At 41.2% G+C, this 19077-nt stretch overlaps 1 protein-coding gene across 2 annotated transcripts in view; it reads left to right on the top strand.

Moving 5' to 3' along the window:
* Positions 1–19077, top strand: part of ndrg2 (NDRG family member 2) — a 41414-nt gene that overhangs the window by 10034 nt on the left and 12303 nt on the right. The window contains exons 1-2 of one of the 2 annotated variants that reach the window (XM_063900359.1): positions 1934–2359; positions 17769–17851. In XM_063900359.1, coding sequence (XP_063756429.1) covers positions 17780–17851 — 72 coding nt within the window. In that variant the 5' untranslated portion in view covers positions 1934–2359; positions 17769–17779. Of the gene's footprint in view, positions 1–1933; positions 2360–17768; positions 17852–19077 lie in introns of those variants that run through there. The other variant, XM_063900360.1, reaches the window with a different exon arrangement.

Below are 19077 nucleotides of genomic sequence, written 5' to 3'. Positions count from 1 at the left end.
ATCGTGTTACGTTAGTCTTTAGTTGAACAATGCTGTACTTTAGAGTATATTGTTTGAACTTCAGTGATTGCATAACTTGAACATAGTTTTCCATCTTAACTTTTTAGGATGAAGAGTCAAGTCTTGTCTAAAACATTAAAAGGACATCAACAGCTCAGTCTGGACATTCAGTACGGCCACCAGAGGGGGTGTTACGTCACCGGAAAGCCCTTTAATCCAACTGGGCTGCACAGTTTGTGGGCCTGGGTAAGGAATGACCACTGATAACTGCAATTGTTGCTGCAATGCATGTCTATAATTCTCTCTGCACATACTGTAGTCTGCTTCAAATGGATCACAAAATGTAATCAGATCACCTTTACTGGAGGAAGGTGAAAGAAAGAGTTCCTTTCTCAAGACATGGCCCTTCTTGGGAAAACTTTAAGATTATGAGTCAGTTTTTAATCCAGTGTGTTGGTGCTTGTACTTTTCATTTTGATTTGTAGTCACACAGTGTGCTCTAATGGAACAAATATCTGGCTCACCACTGCATGACAGAGGTGCGGGCTGGAGGATCGTTATGTAAGGTGGTTAATTTCGGTCCCTGGAGAGATTATTAACCGCCGAATATAATGCAGATCATTTTTTCCGAGTCCAACCTCAACAAAAACTGGATTCTCTTGCACAGAAAAAAAGCTTGCTCACTGGAAAATTTAGAAAAGCCATATTAGTTGTAGCATTTAGGAAAGAGTTGTCATCCAACTGGCAATACAAATTAAAGTCTGTGTGTCAGTTGGGGAAACTATGACTTACATAACCAGAGCTGATGTTCTGCTTCTCAGCAGCTCTGCGTACAGGGCAGCACAGATTCAGATGGGATTACATGTCATGTTTATTTTTCCCTCTGCTTCCATGCGAAAGGGCTCATTATTTTTCCCAACTAAGGAAACCGAGTGATGCAAGGTCACTGGTGTCAGTGGAGGAAGTAATACTATCAAAGGCGGGGCATCTGCAGAAGAGAATGAGAGAAAGACAGGAGTAACTCTTCTGTTGCTTACAGAATATTTTAAATGTTTAAATGGTATACAATCTGGACCAAGTTCTCCAAACATTGCAGGTTCTTTGCAGAACTATTGCCTTTTTGAAAACCCAACAGTGTGCTCACATGCACCACACTCCAACATAAAGCAGTGTTTAGCCCACCACTACTACAACAACAACAACAACCAGGGGACCACTAGTATCATGTCACCATGCTTTCTGGTTTCTGGGGCTGTGGGTGTACAGTTAAGCTGCCAAGTGTGGTATGCTGTGGGCACTGAAATGTATCTGCGACAGGACAGGGTACATTTACAGTGCACAGAAAGAACGGGTTGAGATGTTCCAACATTTTACAGACTAGTTTGAATGTCAACAACCATAATGGAATCAATGCACACTGTGGTCACTCTAAAGTAATTGGTCAAATGTAGCAATTATACATTTCCTGTGTATACATGGATATCACTCCATGTATTGTCTTGCAGTGTTCCACCTGCTTTGTCCACATGGAGCTGAAAATGTGTTTGTACGTGATGTAGGAAATGTATTTCATTTGCATTGTTTTCGCATGAAACATACCCAGGGTATTCAAACTCTTTCAGGGAACATAGGGAAACTACAACCCCAGACCTGTCCTGAATGTTTGACATCATTTTTGGACTTCCTAGCTTCGAAAAACATGCATTTTCCTGCTTCAGGACCCCTTTTTGACTCCAGCTGTAAACAAACACACCTGGGGAAGAACCCGCTGGCTCGAGCCCAGGCGGGAATGCTCGCGCCGCGTTCGGCTCAGTTTCACAAGCTCAACGAGGGTGGACTGTACCAATGTGACTCCTAGATGGAGGGTGGATCCAGGAAGATCAACACTCTATTTTCTCCCGATATCACGCGTGCATTTAGACAGGTCCGAGACGGAGCTGCCACAAGGTTCATAAATATTACCCCTTCACTTATTCAAAATCAAATAACACATTTATTTCGTACCTGTTTCAGTTTTATCTCTGGACAACTTTTCCAAACACCCCTAAAAACTCCATCGCCACATTTTGCCTTTTGATTGACCGCTGCATATATATTTTTTTCTGTGTGCTGAATTTTCCTCCTGCTGGAAAAGGATAAAAAAAACAACACTGGGGGAAACAGAGGAACAAGGCACAGTGGAAAATACAGGAGGTTGAGGAAAAAGTGAAATAACAGGAGTCTAGCGGAGAGATTGGAGGAACAGGTTGGAAAGAAAGCAAGAAGACAAGTGGAGAACGAGCCTTGACATATATCATTTTAAGAAATCCTTGCTTTTGTGTGGAGATTTTTTTTTTGTTGCCTATCTGCTGATTTAGAGGTGAGTTTATCCCGTTGTTTTCTTCCTAGGAGGATTATTTAAAAAGTGTGTTAGATCTTTACTCAGAGAAAGTGAGGGAGTAGCCTGTGCATATTTGTGCAACAAGGGACAACCGAAATGTTTAATGTGCAGGGATGCAACGAGGGCCATCTGTTTAATAATGCCTTATGCACACCCAAAGACCCCCCCCCCCCCCCCCCCCATGGTTTCCCCCTTTTATTGAATTAAAAAACATGCTGTTATAAACCAACAAAACAGCCAACTCTGCAAGACATTAATATTTAAATGTGTTTACAAGCGCCAATTAAAAGAAGTACTATTTAAATTCCATTTTGCATGCATGAGATCTTGATAATAGTGCATGTGTGATAGGGAGAGTGCGTGTTATTGAGATGCACATGTGGCACAGCCGTCAGCTCTTTGTTCCTCTCCCCAACTCCCCCCTATAATAACCGACCCGAGCATGACAGCTCAATGGCATGCACGCAGAATATGGGGCAATATTGACATCCCAGTGGCGCTTTAACTGGAATCCTATATGAGCCAGACTCCCAGTATCCCAGTCTCGCATTGTATCCAACAACATCAGCATTGCTCTTCTTTTGTGTTGTTTAAAACGGTCTTACAGAGCTGCAGCGTTGGGGTTTTCATGATAAAATACACCTTTTTATCGGGATTAAAAAAAGGTTATTTTCTTTAGGAGAAAAAAAAGGGGGGGGGGGTTAGTATGGGGAGGTCGAACGGGGTGTTGTGGCTCTTGGCGCACCAGAGGAGGGGATATAAAATGTGTCAATGTCAAATGGAGGTGTGTCTCTTGTCTGTGTGTGTTCATTGGGTCTGTGGTCGTTTGGTTTTATAATTATTATTTTTTTTTTAACTGGGAAAAAAGAAATCATGCAGCAAAGTCCTCAAATGATCCGTTTCGTAAGACTCTCCCTTATGGAATATCTTATAGCCTCTTTTCTTCAGTGTGTCGTGCCAGACCAAGGACACACACACACACACACACACACACACACACACACACACACACACACACACACACACACACACACACACACACACACACACACACACACACGCACGCACACAGTCTACATACAGCTCCATAGACTCAGACTACAGTTCTCACTATGCTGCATGCACGCACTCAAGAAAAGCTCACGCGCAGATTGTGTGAGTCATACCGCATTTTGAGACTTGCGGCCTGAAGTGGAGCCCCTGCTGATTACACACACACACACACACACACACACACACACACACACACACACACACACACACACACACACACACACACACACACACACTCACACTTGTACAGAAAGGCTCTTCAGAATTGCACATTGCTGACAACACACTCACACTTGTGCGGAAAGGCTCTTCTGGAGTACACATTGTTCATTTAGATGTTTAAATGCACGCACAGGCTCTCTGCAAGCTTTGTTAGAATTGATAGGCTTCGTTGATATAGAAATGCAGCCACACGAAAGTGGACACACACACACACACACACACACACACACACACACACACACACACAGTGTACGTTTTGTTTTTCTTTGTTGCAAATGCTAGTGGGTGTGGTGCTACCAGTAGCCTTGTGTCTATAATGTGGTTCGCTCTTTATTTCCACGAATCGTCAATGTGGTCCCTTGAAAATAGTATTTAATTAACCATACTTAAGGGTGAGGTTACAAAAATGTCTTCAGTCTTTTAAAGTGCCTTAAACCAGCATCCTCCCAATGACCAGAAGGGGTTGACTCTACTGGTTGCAAAAATAAGTCTCGATTTGTATAAAAGCCTATGAAAAAAATCTGATTTTGTTATCTTAGTACACATTGTACACTTGAATTAATGGCCTAGTTTAAAAACGTTAACTGCATGATGTTCATTTTGTAAATGATGGTCCCATTAGAGTCAAATGGAAGATAAAGAAACATATGCTTGCTGAGAGGACACTGTTACTTTTCATAAGCGTGTTAAATTATCACAGCAGAGTCGACTCATATGCTTCTGTCATGATCAAAGTAAACTCTTCAACCGGCACAGTTGTTTAGTCGCCTGATGCTACATCCCCGAGTGTTTGTGTTCTGGCCAGACTTATAATCCAAGATCAACTTGTTGACATCATTAGACTGGAATTACAGTCTCTTCGAAAGGAGTTTGCAGGCCTTTCTGAGCACACTGATAAACACAACAGGAAGTTTTTGTAATGTACATTTGACAAAAGTCACACGTAGATAGTGATGACCTTGTTTGTTTACTCCATGTTTCATTGTCTCTGCACCACTGAACATGTTGCCATGGTGGCTATTGACCAACCAAAACCCATTACCCTCTATTGTAGCATCATTGGACTTCCATAGTGCGCATTGGGATTGGCAGTAAATGTGTGACCTTTTGCACTCCAAACAGAGTTGACGTAAAGGTCTACCGGGGAACCTTCGAGTGGAAGAACTGGAGACCGTTAAAGAGCAAATATAAGACGACATATGCCAGAACTGCTGTAAATATTAAACATTGATATTGCATGTTTGCTTTATCTACCGATGCACAAATTGACTCCCTACCCTGTTGGTGTAGGGGGGGGGGACTTACTTGAGCGTATTCAGACTGTCACCTTGCCTGTTTACTCTACCAATATTAACATTTACTCCCGTGGTGTTTGCTAATCCATCAGTGTTGACTGCAGGGGTAAACGATATGCTTGATCTGCTGTAGGTTGGTCAAGTTGTTGTGCTTTTAAAGTTCAAATCACAGTTTATTTCTGACCTTCAATGTTGGAGAAGGTGTATCTGGATACTTACTTAAAGATTGACATAAAACAAAAACTGTTTTTACTCATAAAACTGTTCAGGTTTTGGAAATAAAACAGTTTATTATGTGAAAATATCGACCGATGGAGGGAATTTCCTGACTTTGATTGCGCTGCACTGAGAAATTGACCAATTTTCTCCATGTTGTAGCAACTTAGATTGCCTGGCTCTAAGGTCTGATCGTTGTCTTGGGATAGAAGACGCTGATAACACTCATGAAAGGTAGATAAATGTGTTTATGTGCAGCAAACTAAGCCAGTAAAGAGCTATATTTGGAGGTTGAAACAGGTCCCAGAATATCAGGGAATCAAATGTTGTTGTCATCCCAACTGCTCAGAAATAGTCTTTGTCCTTATGTCGAGGTGTTGACGCTGAAGTGAACTCCTCTAATTGCGCGCCAGCTGTTCGATTCCTACATATTCGTCATTGGTAGGATATGCGGCGCCAAGCCACTGATTAGATGTGAAGTATTGTTTTAGTAAGTGGACTCTGTTAGGGGGTTTAATGGTGTTTTAGTTCTGATTGTGCTACAGAGCTGATGTTCAAGTCTGTGGGTGTAATTGCCTCTTCAGAGTAAGAGTTTTGTTTACAGCTCAGTTTGAGGATCGCTGTTCAGTTATACCAGATCAAATCTGATAGCCACTTTAATTAGTTTGCCATTAAAACAAGTTTGAACGTTGATTATTTTAAAAACAAATGCGAGGGAAGTACTCTTTTTAAAGCTTTGTTAATTAAGATTGTAAGTGGATCAAGTGACCATGTTTAATGGAAAAGGAGTGGCATGTAGTTACAAAACCACACTTTATAAGCAATCTCTGTAATTACCAATGGCTTGATAAGGCACCTACAGGCCTGATTTCAGTTAAGCATCAAACAACGTTAAGTAAAATGCATTGGTGAGTTGTTTATATGGAGGAAAACCCCCTTTTCTTTTACACGCTCCAGTTGTACACCGAATGACCCGTCAGAGTGCAGCGTCTGTAACTAACATCGTCTAATGTTGCACTTCCCCCTGTTGGCACCAACAGAAACATTGATTCCTCTCTGTTGACAGTACATTCATCTCAGTGTGTGAAAACCCCGGCCGACGTGACACGGGAGACCAACCGAAACACAAAACAAACATTGAAGTATGTGCTCACGGGCAACAGAAAAATTATTCATTTGGATGGAAAACCAAAGCACACAGAGGACAGCTGAAAGGTTTCCCAATAATACCGGCGTTTTTGCAGACTATTGGAAAGAGAAACAAGTCATTAAAATGTCCAATACCATATGATATAGCATTGTGGGCAACCAAAACAGCATAAACAAAGAGGGTTTTTAATTGGGTTTTGTCGTTAACTGCTCAAAGATGAGTTTGTTCTACTCTCTAGACATCCTCGAAGTCAGACTGCTACCAAGAAATTGTAGTTTCGTATACAGAAACAAGAAATATTGATGCCTTCTTAAAACATTGCCTGTGTAACCGAAGCTAGATCAGTTATTTTGAATCCATTTGAACCCTGGTACCTGTACCGTAGCGTCAGATGTATTTTTACTGTCTGTACAGTGCAGAGGAGTACATTATCTGATGACTGAGACAGTGTGTACCAGCGTTGCTCGCTGCGTAGGTGTCTGAGATCAGTCTAGTCTGAATAAATCCTGACCAAGCGAGTAACGTTTTGTGTGTCTTTTCATCTGAATTCCTCTCATCAAAGTGTTGGCCAGTTGTAGTGTGGAGTGCAAATTGGTCTGGGTGTTTATGGAACAAAAAAAAGTGTTTATATTCTGTGTAGGTGTTCTAGGGCACATCAGCATCTGGGTCACAGCATATGGATTTGATACTGTGTAGGTGTTTGAGATTACAGCAGTCTTCTTACGCCAGCATCTGGGGGAGTGTGTGGAAGTGTGTTTTATGTTTGACTCTCGTTTTTTTTTGCCCGATGGCTAGAGGCCAGATACTGATAGGCCAGCCAGGCACCACAATGCCCTGTCTGTTCCCAAGAGTCCAAACAGGCCTTCACAACACCCTATTTATAGACAAACGCTCGGCCCGAACTCCATTCATATTCTCAGGTTGGACGTGTGCAGAAGTCTCTTTTTGTTAAACTAAATTGAACCGTGTGGTGCGAATCTTACACTCTGTAAGTGTGACTTTGAACGAAAGAAATGCGTTGGAAAAATGTGCATACAGTCTGTCAGAGGCGGCGATTCAGTGTGTGTGTGTGTGTGTGTGTGTTTCCGTGAATTAGAATTCCTCAGCGCACAGTTACATAATCAGGACTGTTAGTCAATAGATCCACAGGCAGTGTAGGAGCTGAGCGGGTTCAGGAAATAAACAGCAAACACATGTTCTCAGGGGTAACGCCCCCCCTGCCCTTTGCCTCTGTGCGCAATATCCACGTGAAGTAGATCGTCCACAGTTGTGTGACAGATCTCTTAGCAACAGGGGCTGCCGCCATGATGGAGGTCCACTGGGAAGCCAAATTGGCTGTAGGCTAGTGAAGAGTAAATATGTAACAACAGGAGAAAGCTATCTGAGTCCAAGACTGTGAAATAGAGAATAGAAAAAGCTTGATTTGTTGCAGCAAACACGACATCTGTTTATATTAAACCGATGTAGGAATTAAGACTGTTTTGATATATTTGCGTCAATCATCTTTATGTATAAGTCGATTCAATCTTGTGTTTCGATGAGCAATCTCAAATGTGATCTTGTGCTGCTATATTTATGTTACCTTAATATCTTTCGGAGCAACAAAACAGGAGCATTTTGCAGGGTATTAACAGTATACATTTTTAAAGCACTTTCCCGAATAAACGCCAATGGATGCCATTATTAAATTAAAGTTAAAAAGCCAAAGATTTGAACGATTATCTTTGGCTTGACTGGATTCATTTATGAAACATTTTAAAAAAGTAAAACACTTTAGCACCATTGTCCCCAGACGTCAGTTTAGAAGTCAATGATTGAACCTAAAACGGAACATTCGACTCCTAATCAGGAAGCGTGACGCCCAGAATATCGACGTGCGTTTAAGTGGATTTAAGACATTTCCTGTGTTGGTTGTACTGCTAACGAACATGGATGAAGTATTTATTCCTACACACACTCACACACACACACACACACACACACACACACACACAAAAGTAAAGCTATTAGCCTTTTAATAGCTCAACAATAATCTGCTGCCTGCTGTAATAATAGCTCATAATCATTACCTCCATATGGCCTCAGTTTTATCGGCTCTAAGCTCTGTCACAATCAGACTCTACATCAGTCAGGAGGAGGAAGTTAGTGTCCTTTTGGCCTTTGAGTTCAGACATCTAATCTATTATTCACTTTTGCATATTTCATTCATGTGCGTAATCCACCACCCACACTGTAATCCCACTCATTAGCTGTTCTTATTTTAGCATCAGTTAGACATCATTTATTACTATTTCAGCTTCTGCAATAATAGAGCAACTCTTCCAATATTATTTAATAAAGCACGATAACATTTTCCTCTCATAACAGCTCTTGAATTTGATTATAGGGCGATAGGAAGTGTAATCAAAAGTCTTTATTACTTTCAATAACGCAGCGACTGGTGGCCTAAAGTATACGGACACCCAAGTGTTTTTGCTTTTAAAAAGGGGAAGGTGAATCCTGCAACGTAGTAATATTTGATATGTAAATACTTCCTGTTTCCCATTGGATTGAACTAAAACACCCACGTTTGTCTGTCCACACATTTCTAGAATTTCGTATATTATTTGGTAAGCTATTACAGGTGTTGCTTTGCTCATATTAAGTTGTGTTTTATGACACTTTATAGACGTAATATTCAATCTAATTGAACCAATTATTCATTAAAGAAAACCTTCAAACCTTCAGCATGGCACAAAACCCTGTGCTGATCTAGAAGACATGCAAGAATTGACTGCGCCACTGATCATGAGCACAGGTAATGGTTACGTGTTTCGGGCATTGAAAACTGTTCTATGTTTGGATGCAATCAGCCCACCATTATGGATCCATTTATCTTCATCAGCTCTTAGCCAAGGCCACGTTTAAATTGACCCTAGCTTAAAGGACAATCAGTATTTGTGTGCACTGTCGAACGGTGTTTTGTCCTACGACCTGAATCGAAACGATTGATTCAACATCTGAGCCTCTTTCAGGTAGCTCGATGTACCCTCACTGATCTGACCTGAACAAAACAAACTGAGCTCTTTTTGTACACTCACATAATAAGGTAATTGGATTGGATTCGTGTCATGCGTTACTCTGATACACTGTGAACAAACTAAAAGCCCATCAGCCGGCTGCCATGAGACGTTAAAGGGTGAAGGAGAGAGAATCTGAATTTCATAGATAAGTAGAGAGAGCCGTGCGGAAAGCCAGAAAAACAAGCTTATCAGTGGGTTGTTCTGTTTGTGCATTGGACTAACTGCAGGTTCATGTTTGTACCAGATAAAGTCACCAAGAAGTAATACCGCTATGAATACTGTTAGCCTTAAGTTTGATTATTGTGTGTCTTTTTAAATGTGCAGAATGATTAAAGTGCAAGCGAATTTCTGCAAATACTGCTGGAAACAGTGTCTAAACTTTAGGCCTCTAGATGATTGATTCCTATGTTGATAATTGGCATTTTAGGGCTGGTTTTTCTACAGTATGATATAAGCGCTCCCACGTGTTTAGCTTTTGTTATCCTTTAGCCTAAAACATTCAGCCAAGTCCCTAATATTCCCAATTAACGTTAGTAAGGTAGCATCAGCAATTTAAGCCGCCTGCCTTTTTTACACCTTTCAACCCTTAGGAAAAGTTTGTTTGGAAAATGACATAGCACTCATGTCAGTAGATGTAATGTTTTGTTGCTCTAATTTTCACTTTTTGCACTAATGAATGACTTGTATGATGAACTAATAAGTCAAACGAATGTAATAATGACGGATGTAATACAGCTCCAGTCTGTATTACTGAATACTGAGGATGAATAACCCGCTCTTTCAGAGAATAACCTTTTGTCGAAGAGCAATCTTTTCGAAGCAGAAAGAGAGACTGGATGTCTGAGTGGAGGTGAGATCATGATGGGGAGTATAATAGGCAGCCAGAAAATGAAAAGAAGAACTGAGCTGAGTCTCTGAGTGATGGGGACCGAGGGTTTCAGGAGACAAGAGGCCAAAGTGATCTGCTGAGAGACAGACAAAGAGAAAACAGGCTTTACTGAGATGCTCTTTCATTTTTGTGGCTTTTTTGGAGAGCCAAGGTGATCCACGTGTGCCCATCCAACGCCGTGGGAAGCAGTAGAGGAGATTAAAAGATGAGGAAGAGTGTGGAGTGTGGGGGGTGGGGGAGGGTGAGAAAAATGCCTGGCTCAGAGAGAAGACGAGGGGAGCTTTGGCTCCACTCTGGGTCTCCATGGATGCTGACGTTGTGCCTCCTTTCTTTTCAGGCATTTGTTGCTCATTTCTCTCTCGCTCTCTTTCTCTGACTCTCCAGCATACCTAGCAACAATCCCCCAAAAGGCCTAATGTTCAAACTGACTGCAGGAGTGTGGATGTACTTTGAAATGCACAGTAGCACTTGTTGATTTAAGCTCTTACAAGCCACTATTCCCTGAGAGACGAGAGAAGTGAGGTTTGTGTCGTGTTGGCATATCAAACCACACATTTAATCTGCTTCCTTAAGCACGTTTGAAAAGCCTTTCGTAGTCAGCATCGCTCTGAAACACGATCACTTCAATCAGTTCAATGAGTCTTAATTGATCGTGTGGGAATGAGGTTATTACAGCATTGATTGCATAAGAAACGGAAGCATGGGATCAATATGCAACGATTAAAGGAACAGTAGATAAATACTGGGAAATATTAACCAATAGTTCTGCAGACACAGAGTGCAGTGCATACAAACAGATGATACGTGATGCTGGCAATTACATTTCCCCTCGGGTATTGATAAAGGATGACTTCTTCTTCTTCCTCTACCAGTTAAATACAGATATTAAAAACGAGCAGGTGCCGCAGTAATTGAGCAAGCATGCAGTAAAAAGAGGGACTCGCTGTTACACCTGTTCCTTTGTACGTGTAGACCCTCAACAAAGAAATCTTCAGCAGACTGCATGCCGACCTCAGGCTGCATATAAAAGTGACACAGCGGTACCCAGGTGTGACAGCAGTGACGCTCTGCAGACTAACAAGATTTACTTCTGTACAGAAAACAGATTCAGTCCTGAGAGTGTCCATGGCAACACCTGGGTCTCTCCAGCGTGTTTTGACAGGGTGATACATTTACAATTGCATGCTTGCGTGTTTTACGACGCTCTAGTAAACTTCCAAATCTCCAGGGACTTTAATCTGGATCCAACCTTTTAGTGTTTTTTCCTCAAGATTCTTAACCTTTTAAGTAGTTGTTTGAGTAGTGTCATTTAGGCGTTGTTTTTATGACACAAAGAAAGCTTAGGACATCCACAAGTGGGGTATTTGTTTACATATTTTATGATGTAGAACATTATGGTAACATCTTTTATTTTTGGGACCTTATTTCACGCAACAAACGTATTCAAATAACGGTTGACTTTGAGACCGAGTGCACCCAAAAGGGCTAAAATGCTAAATCATCCCCGGGTTTAACGACTCTTTCCTGCACCACTCTATATGCATCGATGAGGGAGATTAGGTGAGATATATTTTGACAGAAGGATTTTGCAAGAACAAAAACACTTCACGACCCCGCATGTCATCAAAACAACACTTCTGAGAGCTGATGAAAGACATTACTGCCATCCTGGGTCAGATAGTAAACTCAGGAGATGACCTGCTGAACCCCAAATAACTTCTGAATAAATTATGTCAGGGCCACCACCCTCTCATGGTTCGCATCTCGACTCGACATACCGATGCACGTACCGCACGTACTGTGACATACGAATGGCATGGCTTTAACCTTTCAGCATGCACTCTGAATATAGGTGACCTTATTGCTCAGTGCCCTACTTTAGCTCACTGTTGATGTGTCTGGTTGTGTATCTCAGTGTCTGGACTGCACCACACTGGTGGCAGCAGCAGCAGAGTGAAAATAAAAGAGTCTGCCAGCAGAACTGTTCTGCCCTTGTTCCCTTTTCACTCGCTGTTGGGCGGGGACAAAACAGAGAGTGGAAGGGACGAAAGATGGCTAGGAATGGGACAAAGACAGAGAGTGACTGGCGGAAATGGAGAAAGGGAATGAAGAGTCAGCGGCGTTACACATGACGGATGGACGGAGACGGGGGATGAGTGCAGAGCTGTGAAAATTGCTTGAAATAAAGAGGAATAGTTAGAGTGGATTCAAGTTTTCACATGTGTTTTATCAGCTCTGAGTAAGGTCGTTTTTCAAGAAAGGAAATACAAGCGCAACTTTCCTGCAATTTTCCAGTCAAAAGTCTTGATAAAAGAATGCAATTAATGGCTCTGTAGATGGTGGGAATACAAGCTCTGATATTTTAACTTGGCACACATTAAAAATGCTTTTGAATCCTAGAGTGCAGTACCGGTAAAGAAATACGTTGCTGTTGGCCGTTTCAGCTTCGAGCAGTTTGGCCTTCTGGAGTTTCTTTTAAGACATCGAGCTGTTTTGGGTTGCAGTTTGGCATTTACGCAAGGGTGTCGACTGCAATTATAGTATGAACTGGAGGTTGTATCTTGTGTCACTTGCCTTGAGCGTACAGGTTTGCGGTACAGAATCATCTCTGCAGCAGTGCACGGCTACGGTAAGACATGAGAAAAAACACAAACCTGTATTAGTCACCATCTGCAATGCTGCTAGAAAGCTAAACTTTTGACAGTTCCTATACATCTATTACTTCTGTCATGACATTATGCCTTTTAGTTTCTAATCAAGTCACGGAATTCCAGGTAGGAATGAGGACGGGGTTAATTAGTGGTTCCAACATTGGACTTTCACCCAATAGTAAGCTGTTTGTGTGCCTTGCAAAACCAAAAGTCATTGACTCTTTTAACAAACTTAATTGAGCTAACGAAGATACTTGTTTAAAGCCAAATGATCTACCCACAAAGAGTCATTTTTTGCTAGTTTTTTCTTTCATTTTACAATGTTAACCACTTCCAATTCAGAACAAATATTCGTTTTAACCTTGTTTTATAGTATAATAATGCATAGCTACAGGTTTTACTCTAAGCTGTCCTCATTAGCAGTCTGTAACTTATCCATAAAGCATATATACCTTCTTTATTAACCATCACAACGCCACTAGCATCAGTTTATAAACTCCTGGTGTAAGGTACAGTGAAAGAAATAACCTAAAGCACATAAATATTCTAGGTTTATCTGCCACTCGAGTCTAAGGACGAAGTGATGGAGTCAACGTGACAGAAAATGGGGGAAAAACAAAACCAGGGGGGTTAGGGTGGAGGAATGACGGGAATGATTTGACAAGAACAGATGTGACATGTTGGAACGACACCGCCTGCTAACAGCGACCGAAATGCCTCTTCTCTGCGTGATAATGAACGCGCATAAAAATAAGCTTTGATTAATTTAGCTGGAGCAATTATCCGACAGAGGCTGATATCCGACACGTGGAACCTGTTCCGTGCAAACGACGAGTACAACAACTGTTTTCTGTTTGCAGCTGGTATGTGGAAGTAGAGGCATATAAGTCTGTTCTTCCGTCCTCCGCCAGCAACACATTCCTTGGCCTTTTTTTCCCCCCGTCTTCATCGCTTCTTGCTCTCCGTACAAATCTGCCTTATTCTCTCCATCCCTGTCTCTCTTTCCATGGTGACAGACGGTGCCTCCTGTGCAGTTTAGCAGTTATTACACGCTCTAAAACACACTTACTCACTGAGAGGCGGAGGCAGAGATAAAGAAGAGATGGATGATGATGGAGGGAGAATTAAAGGCCGAATTAAAATTGAGCAGGAAACTGTAAGTGGAAGGGAGAGAAAACAGATTAAGGATTATGGGTGTGTTGCGTGAGACCGCTTTTAATGCTGCTAAATGTGCTGTCTTTGATTTGTGTCTGCCTTTTTACAGCAGATAATATAGCAGCTCATATCATTGACGCTATACCAATAAGTAGTGGTCTTTATGTCCAAAAACTAAATAAATAACCTCCGCCTTTATGCATTTATTTCATTCTTTCTAAAACAAAAAAAGGACTTTAAGAAATTGAATGTTACTGACCTAAAGCTAAATAGCAGACAGACAAGGTTAGCGACAAGCTATCAGCAAACATACTGGAGCATTAAGCGGCTAAATAGTTGAATAAGAAAGGGAAGTGAATAATAAGATAAACCGTCGGTGGTGGTGGAGACCAAAAACAGAGCTAAAAGAGCGATACTTGGACTTCTATTTGTCAAGTTAAAGGACACAAGACGCCAAATGAATGTCAGCTATTTCTTAACACATTTCTGTTATAACAATGAAACATTTAATCAGCAAAATCCCTGAATAAAAACTGGCTCCAGGTATTGAAGTTGCAGATTTCCTTCTTCTTTTAATTGAATATCTTTACGTCTTGGAAACATTTCTTAAATCTGGGAATTTGTGACATGATTTAGACTGAAAACTGCATTGATAAATTGCCTTTGTTTTTTGTAATTGATATATTTATACGGTGTGTATTTACAGCGCTTTGTCTCCATTGTTTATCGTCCTATTAGAGCGGAGGGTCCCTCGTAAAATAATTGCATCGTGTGGAAATAAACGATCTGGAGATCCTGTTGCAGCATACCTTTCCCTTCCCAAACATCCAAATGGTGTCACACCAGAGACCTATTAATATACACAGAGGAGCATATAAACAAATATACTCTGCAGTCATTTCAGGACATGCCAGAACTATTAACAAATAGCGGGGATGGTCTGTGAAACAACAACCTACAGTTGATCAGAGAGACACACTGAATGGTCGTTTTCAAGGCTTCCTCTGGCGACCAATTACAGAACCATTCAACAGAGAAATTATTTCAGCTGCCAGATATTTGAATATAGATTGCTTTGGGCTTTTTCACATGTAACCTGCAAACCCTCTTAGTCAAGCAAGTGATATAAAGCCATCATCTTGAAAGTGTGATGGGATTTTCCAGGCAATCATTTGATGAATCTCGGCACCAGCTTCAGGAGTTCAAAACAAGCAAGCAAAGCCGAACACAGTCTTCCCCCTAAGGCTCACTTAACATTCATCCGATAAACATGAACGTGTGATATTTAAAGAACCAATCGCGTACAGCTGAATGCCGAGGGGGGTTAAATACTGAAAGCAGGCAGTGGTGGTGCAGTGGATGGAGGATGACCCTGCGAGAAGTGGATATACTGTACAAAATAAGTAGTATATAGGATCAAGCAAGGACTTGTGTAGCTCTTGAGACTTATTCCGCCTCCTTTTTAACGGATTAATTGCTTCTACTAAACATAGCTAGTGGCATGTTGGCCTAAGTATAAGTTTTGGTGTAATTTGGCCGAAAAAAACATAAATTTGTGTTTATTTTTGTTTTGATCTTAAACTATTTGTGTTAGTTTGGTGGAACAGTCAGTCTAACTAAAACTAAAGCTTATTTAAAGATTACTTGCAAAGATTCGAGTATGTGGATGTTTGTTTTCACTAATCCGTCATCCAGAACAACTTGTAAAAGTCCTAATTTCTCTACAGTAGTGACTGCAGCTTTTGAAATATTTCTATAAAGACTCTGACGGATATTTGTGCATTTGTGTTTGTGGGGGTTGCATTGTTGACTAGTCATGTCCCTCCGAGACCCCGAGAGACACAGACCCACCCCCAGGGGCAGCAGTGCCTTTTCTAATGAGTGCACACACGCACGGGAACACACACCATTGCGTCTGACGTATGGTGACAAATCTGCAGATGGTATACAGTCATCGGTTTATGAGCTCACACTTACACACACTACGAGGGATGTCAGGAGGTCCTACACTTCAGCTTTAAATGTCAGATCGGTCATAATGTCGTCAAACAAGACAACCTCATTCACGTTCTTTAAATATTCCCTTTTAAGGAACTCTTGAATTGACCTATGGCGGTTTTTCTATCTAACAGTAATCTAAGGTTTACCTTTACATCTTATACACCCATTAGTATTCACCCTCACTGTTTGATATTAACTTGATGGCTACAGACAGGAAATATATAATAATAACCCTAACCCAAAAGATTGACTGCCTATTCTTAAGCTACTTTTAACATGTAAAAGGCATCCCATGCATCATCCCTAGTTGATTGTTTATGTACATATTTGACATTTTAATGAAGAAACTGTTCTGTTCTTGTGTTGCAGTAAAAAGGCATCACGTTTTTTGAGTATATAGAATATGTGGAGACATAAATGCCTACTATGGAAATGCTGCTATGACCACGGATGTTCTTAAGCCGCTACAGGTAACTGTGTTCTCATGGGTCGATACCTATTTAATAATTGATCATTTCCCATTTTCTGTATTTAAATAGGAAGTTCCTAACCTGTAGTTTCTCCTGAGGGTTCGGAAGCATAGGTTAATATGTTAAAGGTAATCTGATCGAACCAAAATCTAATCGACATCTATAATGTAAAGCAGAATACCTTTATTCGTCCCACAGAAGAGGAAGTACATTGTTAGAGCAAAAGTGAAGACAAAGACAAAAGAAAGGAACATTTTAGGGTTAGCAAGAACAAAGTTAAAGCAAAATACACCTTAAATACACTTTTACTGCAAAGCAATCATGCAATCTCATATCGTCCTCTAAAAACATGAAAAATGTCCAATACGTTTTGCTCTTTTCGCATTAATACCCGATTATTTATCGACTGTAATTTAGATATCAATAGAATTAAGAGCTAACTGAAAGTAGAGTGCTATCCATGACAAATACATTTAACATTTAGTGTTTATATATACTTCTTCTGTGGCCACAGGAGGTGTAAAGATCACCAATCCAGCAGCAGAAGACGCACTTTAACATCTGGAGTTTGATTGTTAAGGCTTCATTTTGATTTCTGAGACCTGTGGACAGATCAATGTGGCGACGTCAATGAAATGAACCAACCTTTGCCTCTCTGGTTGTGTGATACCCTTGGGCGCACCATTTAATGCCTGGCTGCTCCAGTGGACACGCAGAAAACACACACTGTGGATGTTAATGTGTGAAAATAAGCAGCTCGCTTGACTAACTTTCTCCGATAACAGTAATTTAGTACAGAGTGTTTTTTTTCTATCAGTCCCTTGTTTTCATGTCCGTCCTCCCCTCGGGTGCTTCTCATTTTCTCCTTCCTTTGTTCACTGCCCTTTCCTTTCAGGTTTGTCATTACGTCTGTTCTTCTTACGCACCTTAAACATTTTTCCAGCTCTTTCTTTTCCCCTCCGCACAATCCTTCACTGCTCATCTCTGCCAGCACCAATGACTAATTAACTTTCATAAGGTCCCACAGCTCAAACAGAGTCCTGGAGGAAATCTGCTTCTTGCTGTATTTAATCATTTTGTGTGTGTAGGTGTTTACATGCTGCCTCTGTCTCTGTGTGTGTGTGTGTTCCTGTGTGTTGCTGTGTTAAGGATGTCAGGGAGAATTAGATGTATTCATTGTCACGGTGCAGAGAAGTGATTTTCACGCCTCTTCTACCTGTACAGGAGTTGACGCCATGACGACAGAAATGCAGGAAATCGCCATCACGGAGGAGAAGCCATTACTGACGGGTCAGGCGGAAGCCAAGGTCAGAGAAGATGCCACACAAATATGACCGATACGATAATGATCAAGTCAATATTAAGACACGATACATGGAAAACAAACATTCAACATAACGACCACTGAAGAGAAACACACATGTTGCACACAAGGGATGCATGCAAACACATCCTATCCCAGCTGGAAGACACACACATGAGTGTATCGGACATTATGTGCAACCACAGACGTGTGTGTGTGTCCCAGGAGTCAGAAAAACAAGGGTTGGTTTGTGTGTGAGCATTTGTGTCCGTGCTGTACGAGTGTGCGTTTTGAGTCTGAGCAAAGCGTACTTGTGACACCATGTGTTGCAAATACTGTGACTGTGTGTTAGTGTGTGTGTGGTGTTTGTGCACAGCTGCAGTGCTGGCTCAGAGGTGCCGGGTTGACGTCAAAGACCCCGAGGGAGAGAGAGCAGCTCCTCTGCTCTGCCGATGTTTGTCGAGCAGATGCAGCAGAGCGGAGCGTCTCTCACTGCCGACTCCTGCTGGGAAGAACAGGGAAATGCAACGCTGAAACAAAAACAACATTCATAAAGGGAGAAGTAATCTGAATTAGAATCCAGTGAGTGAGCAGGAGGAGGTTTAGTGAGTTTAGTAACAATACATGTGCATTAAGGACAGGCAGGTAGGGATTGTTATAACTAAAGTAGGACTCGTGAGCTTCTCTGGTACCAGATCCCATTAAAGCAAGACACAGTTACTTTGCATCTCAGTAAAAGTAGCACTTGTAATGGTTTGGCTAATGGAAAGCTAATTTGGCTAATGGAGCTGTTTTGAGTTTGACTCTTCATGGTTTAATGCACTTTTTGTAACTGTCAGCTGACTGAAATTCAATACATAATTTCTCCACCTTTCTGTCGTATTTGACTCAAAGCTCAAAGGCGTCTCTTGAGTCTGCCGGTATTCAAACCATTTTAAAAGTTCAGTATGTTCCTCAAACAGCTGTGTACTGTAGTTTTAAGCCAACAGTATAAAGTGCATTTCTTAAGGACTATTTTCAGCTGTGCATTAATACGCATTTGGTCTTCTACTGAGTATTTAGGATGGTAGAGACAATGTAATGGGCTCAAAATAATCTTCACTTTTGGGGAAGACGTCACCTGGTGTAATGCTGAGGCTCAACATATACACTAAGGTGTCTATTATAATAACTTAGTCTATTTATGTATCTATTTGTATACTCTCCAAGTCTCCAACTCACCTTAGACCT

Source organism: Eleginops maclovinus, chromosome 14 (genome assembly GCF_036324505.1).
Source record: "Eleginops maclovinus isolate JMC-PN-2008 ecotype Puerto Natales chromosome 14, JC_Emac_rtc_rv5, whole genome shotgun sequence".
Classification (NCBI taxonomy): Eukaryota; Metazoa; Chordata; class Actinopteri; order Perciformes; family Eleginopidae; genus Eleginops; species Eleginops maclovinus.
Note: the sequence above shows the minus strand (reverse complement) of the source record. Positions and strands in the feature narration are given on the sequence as shown.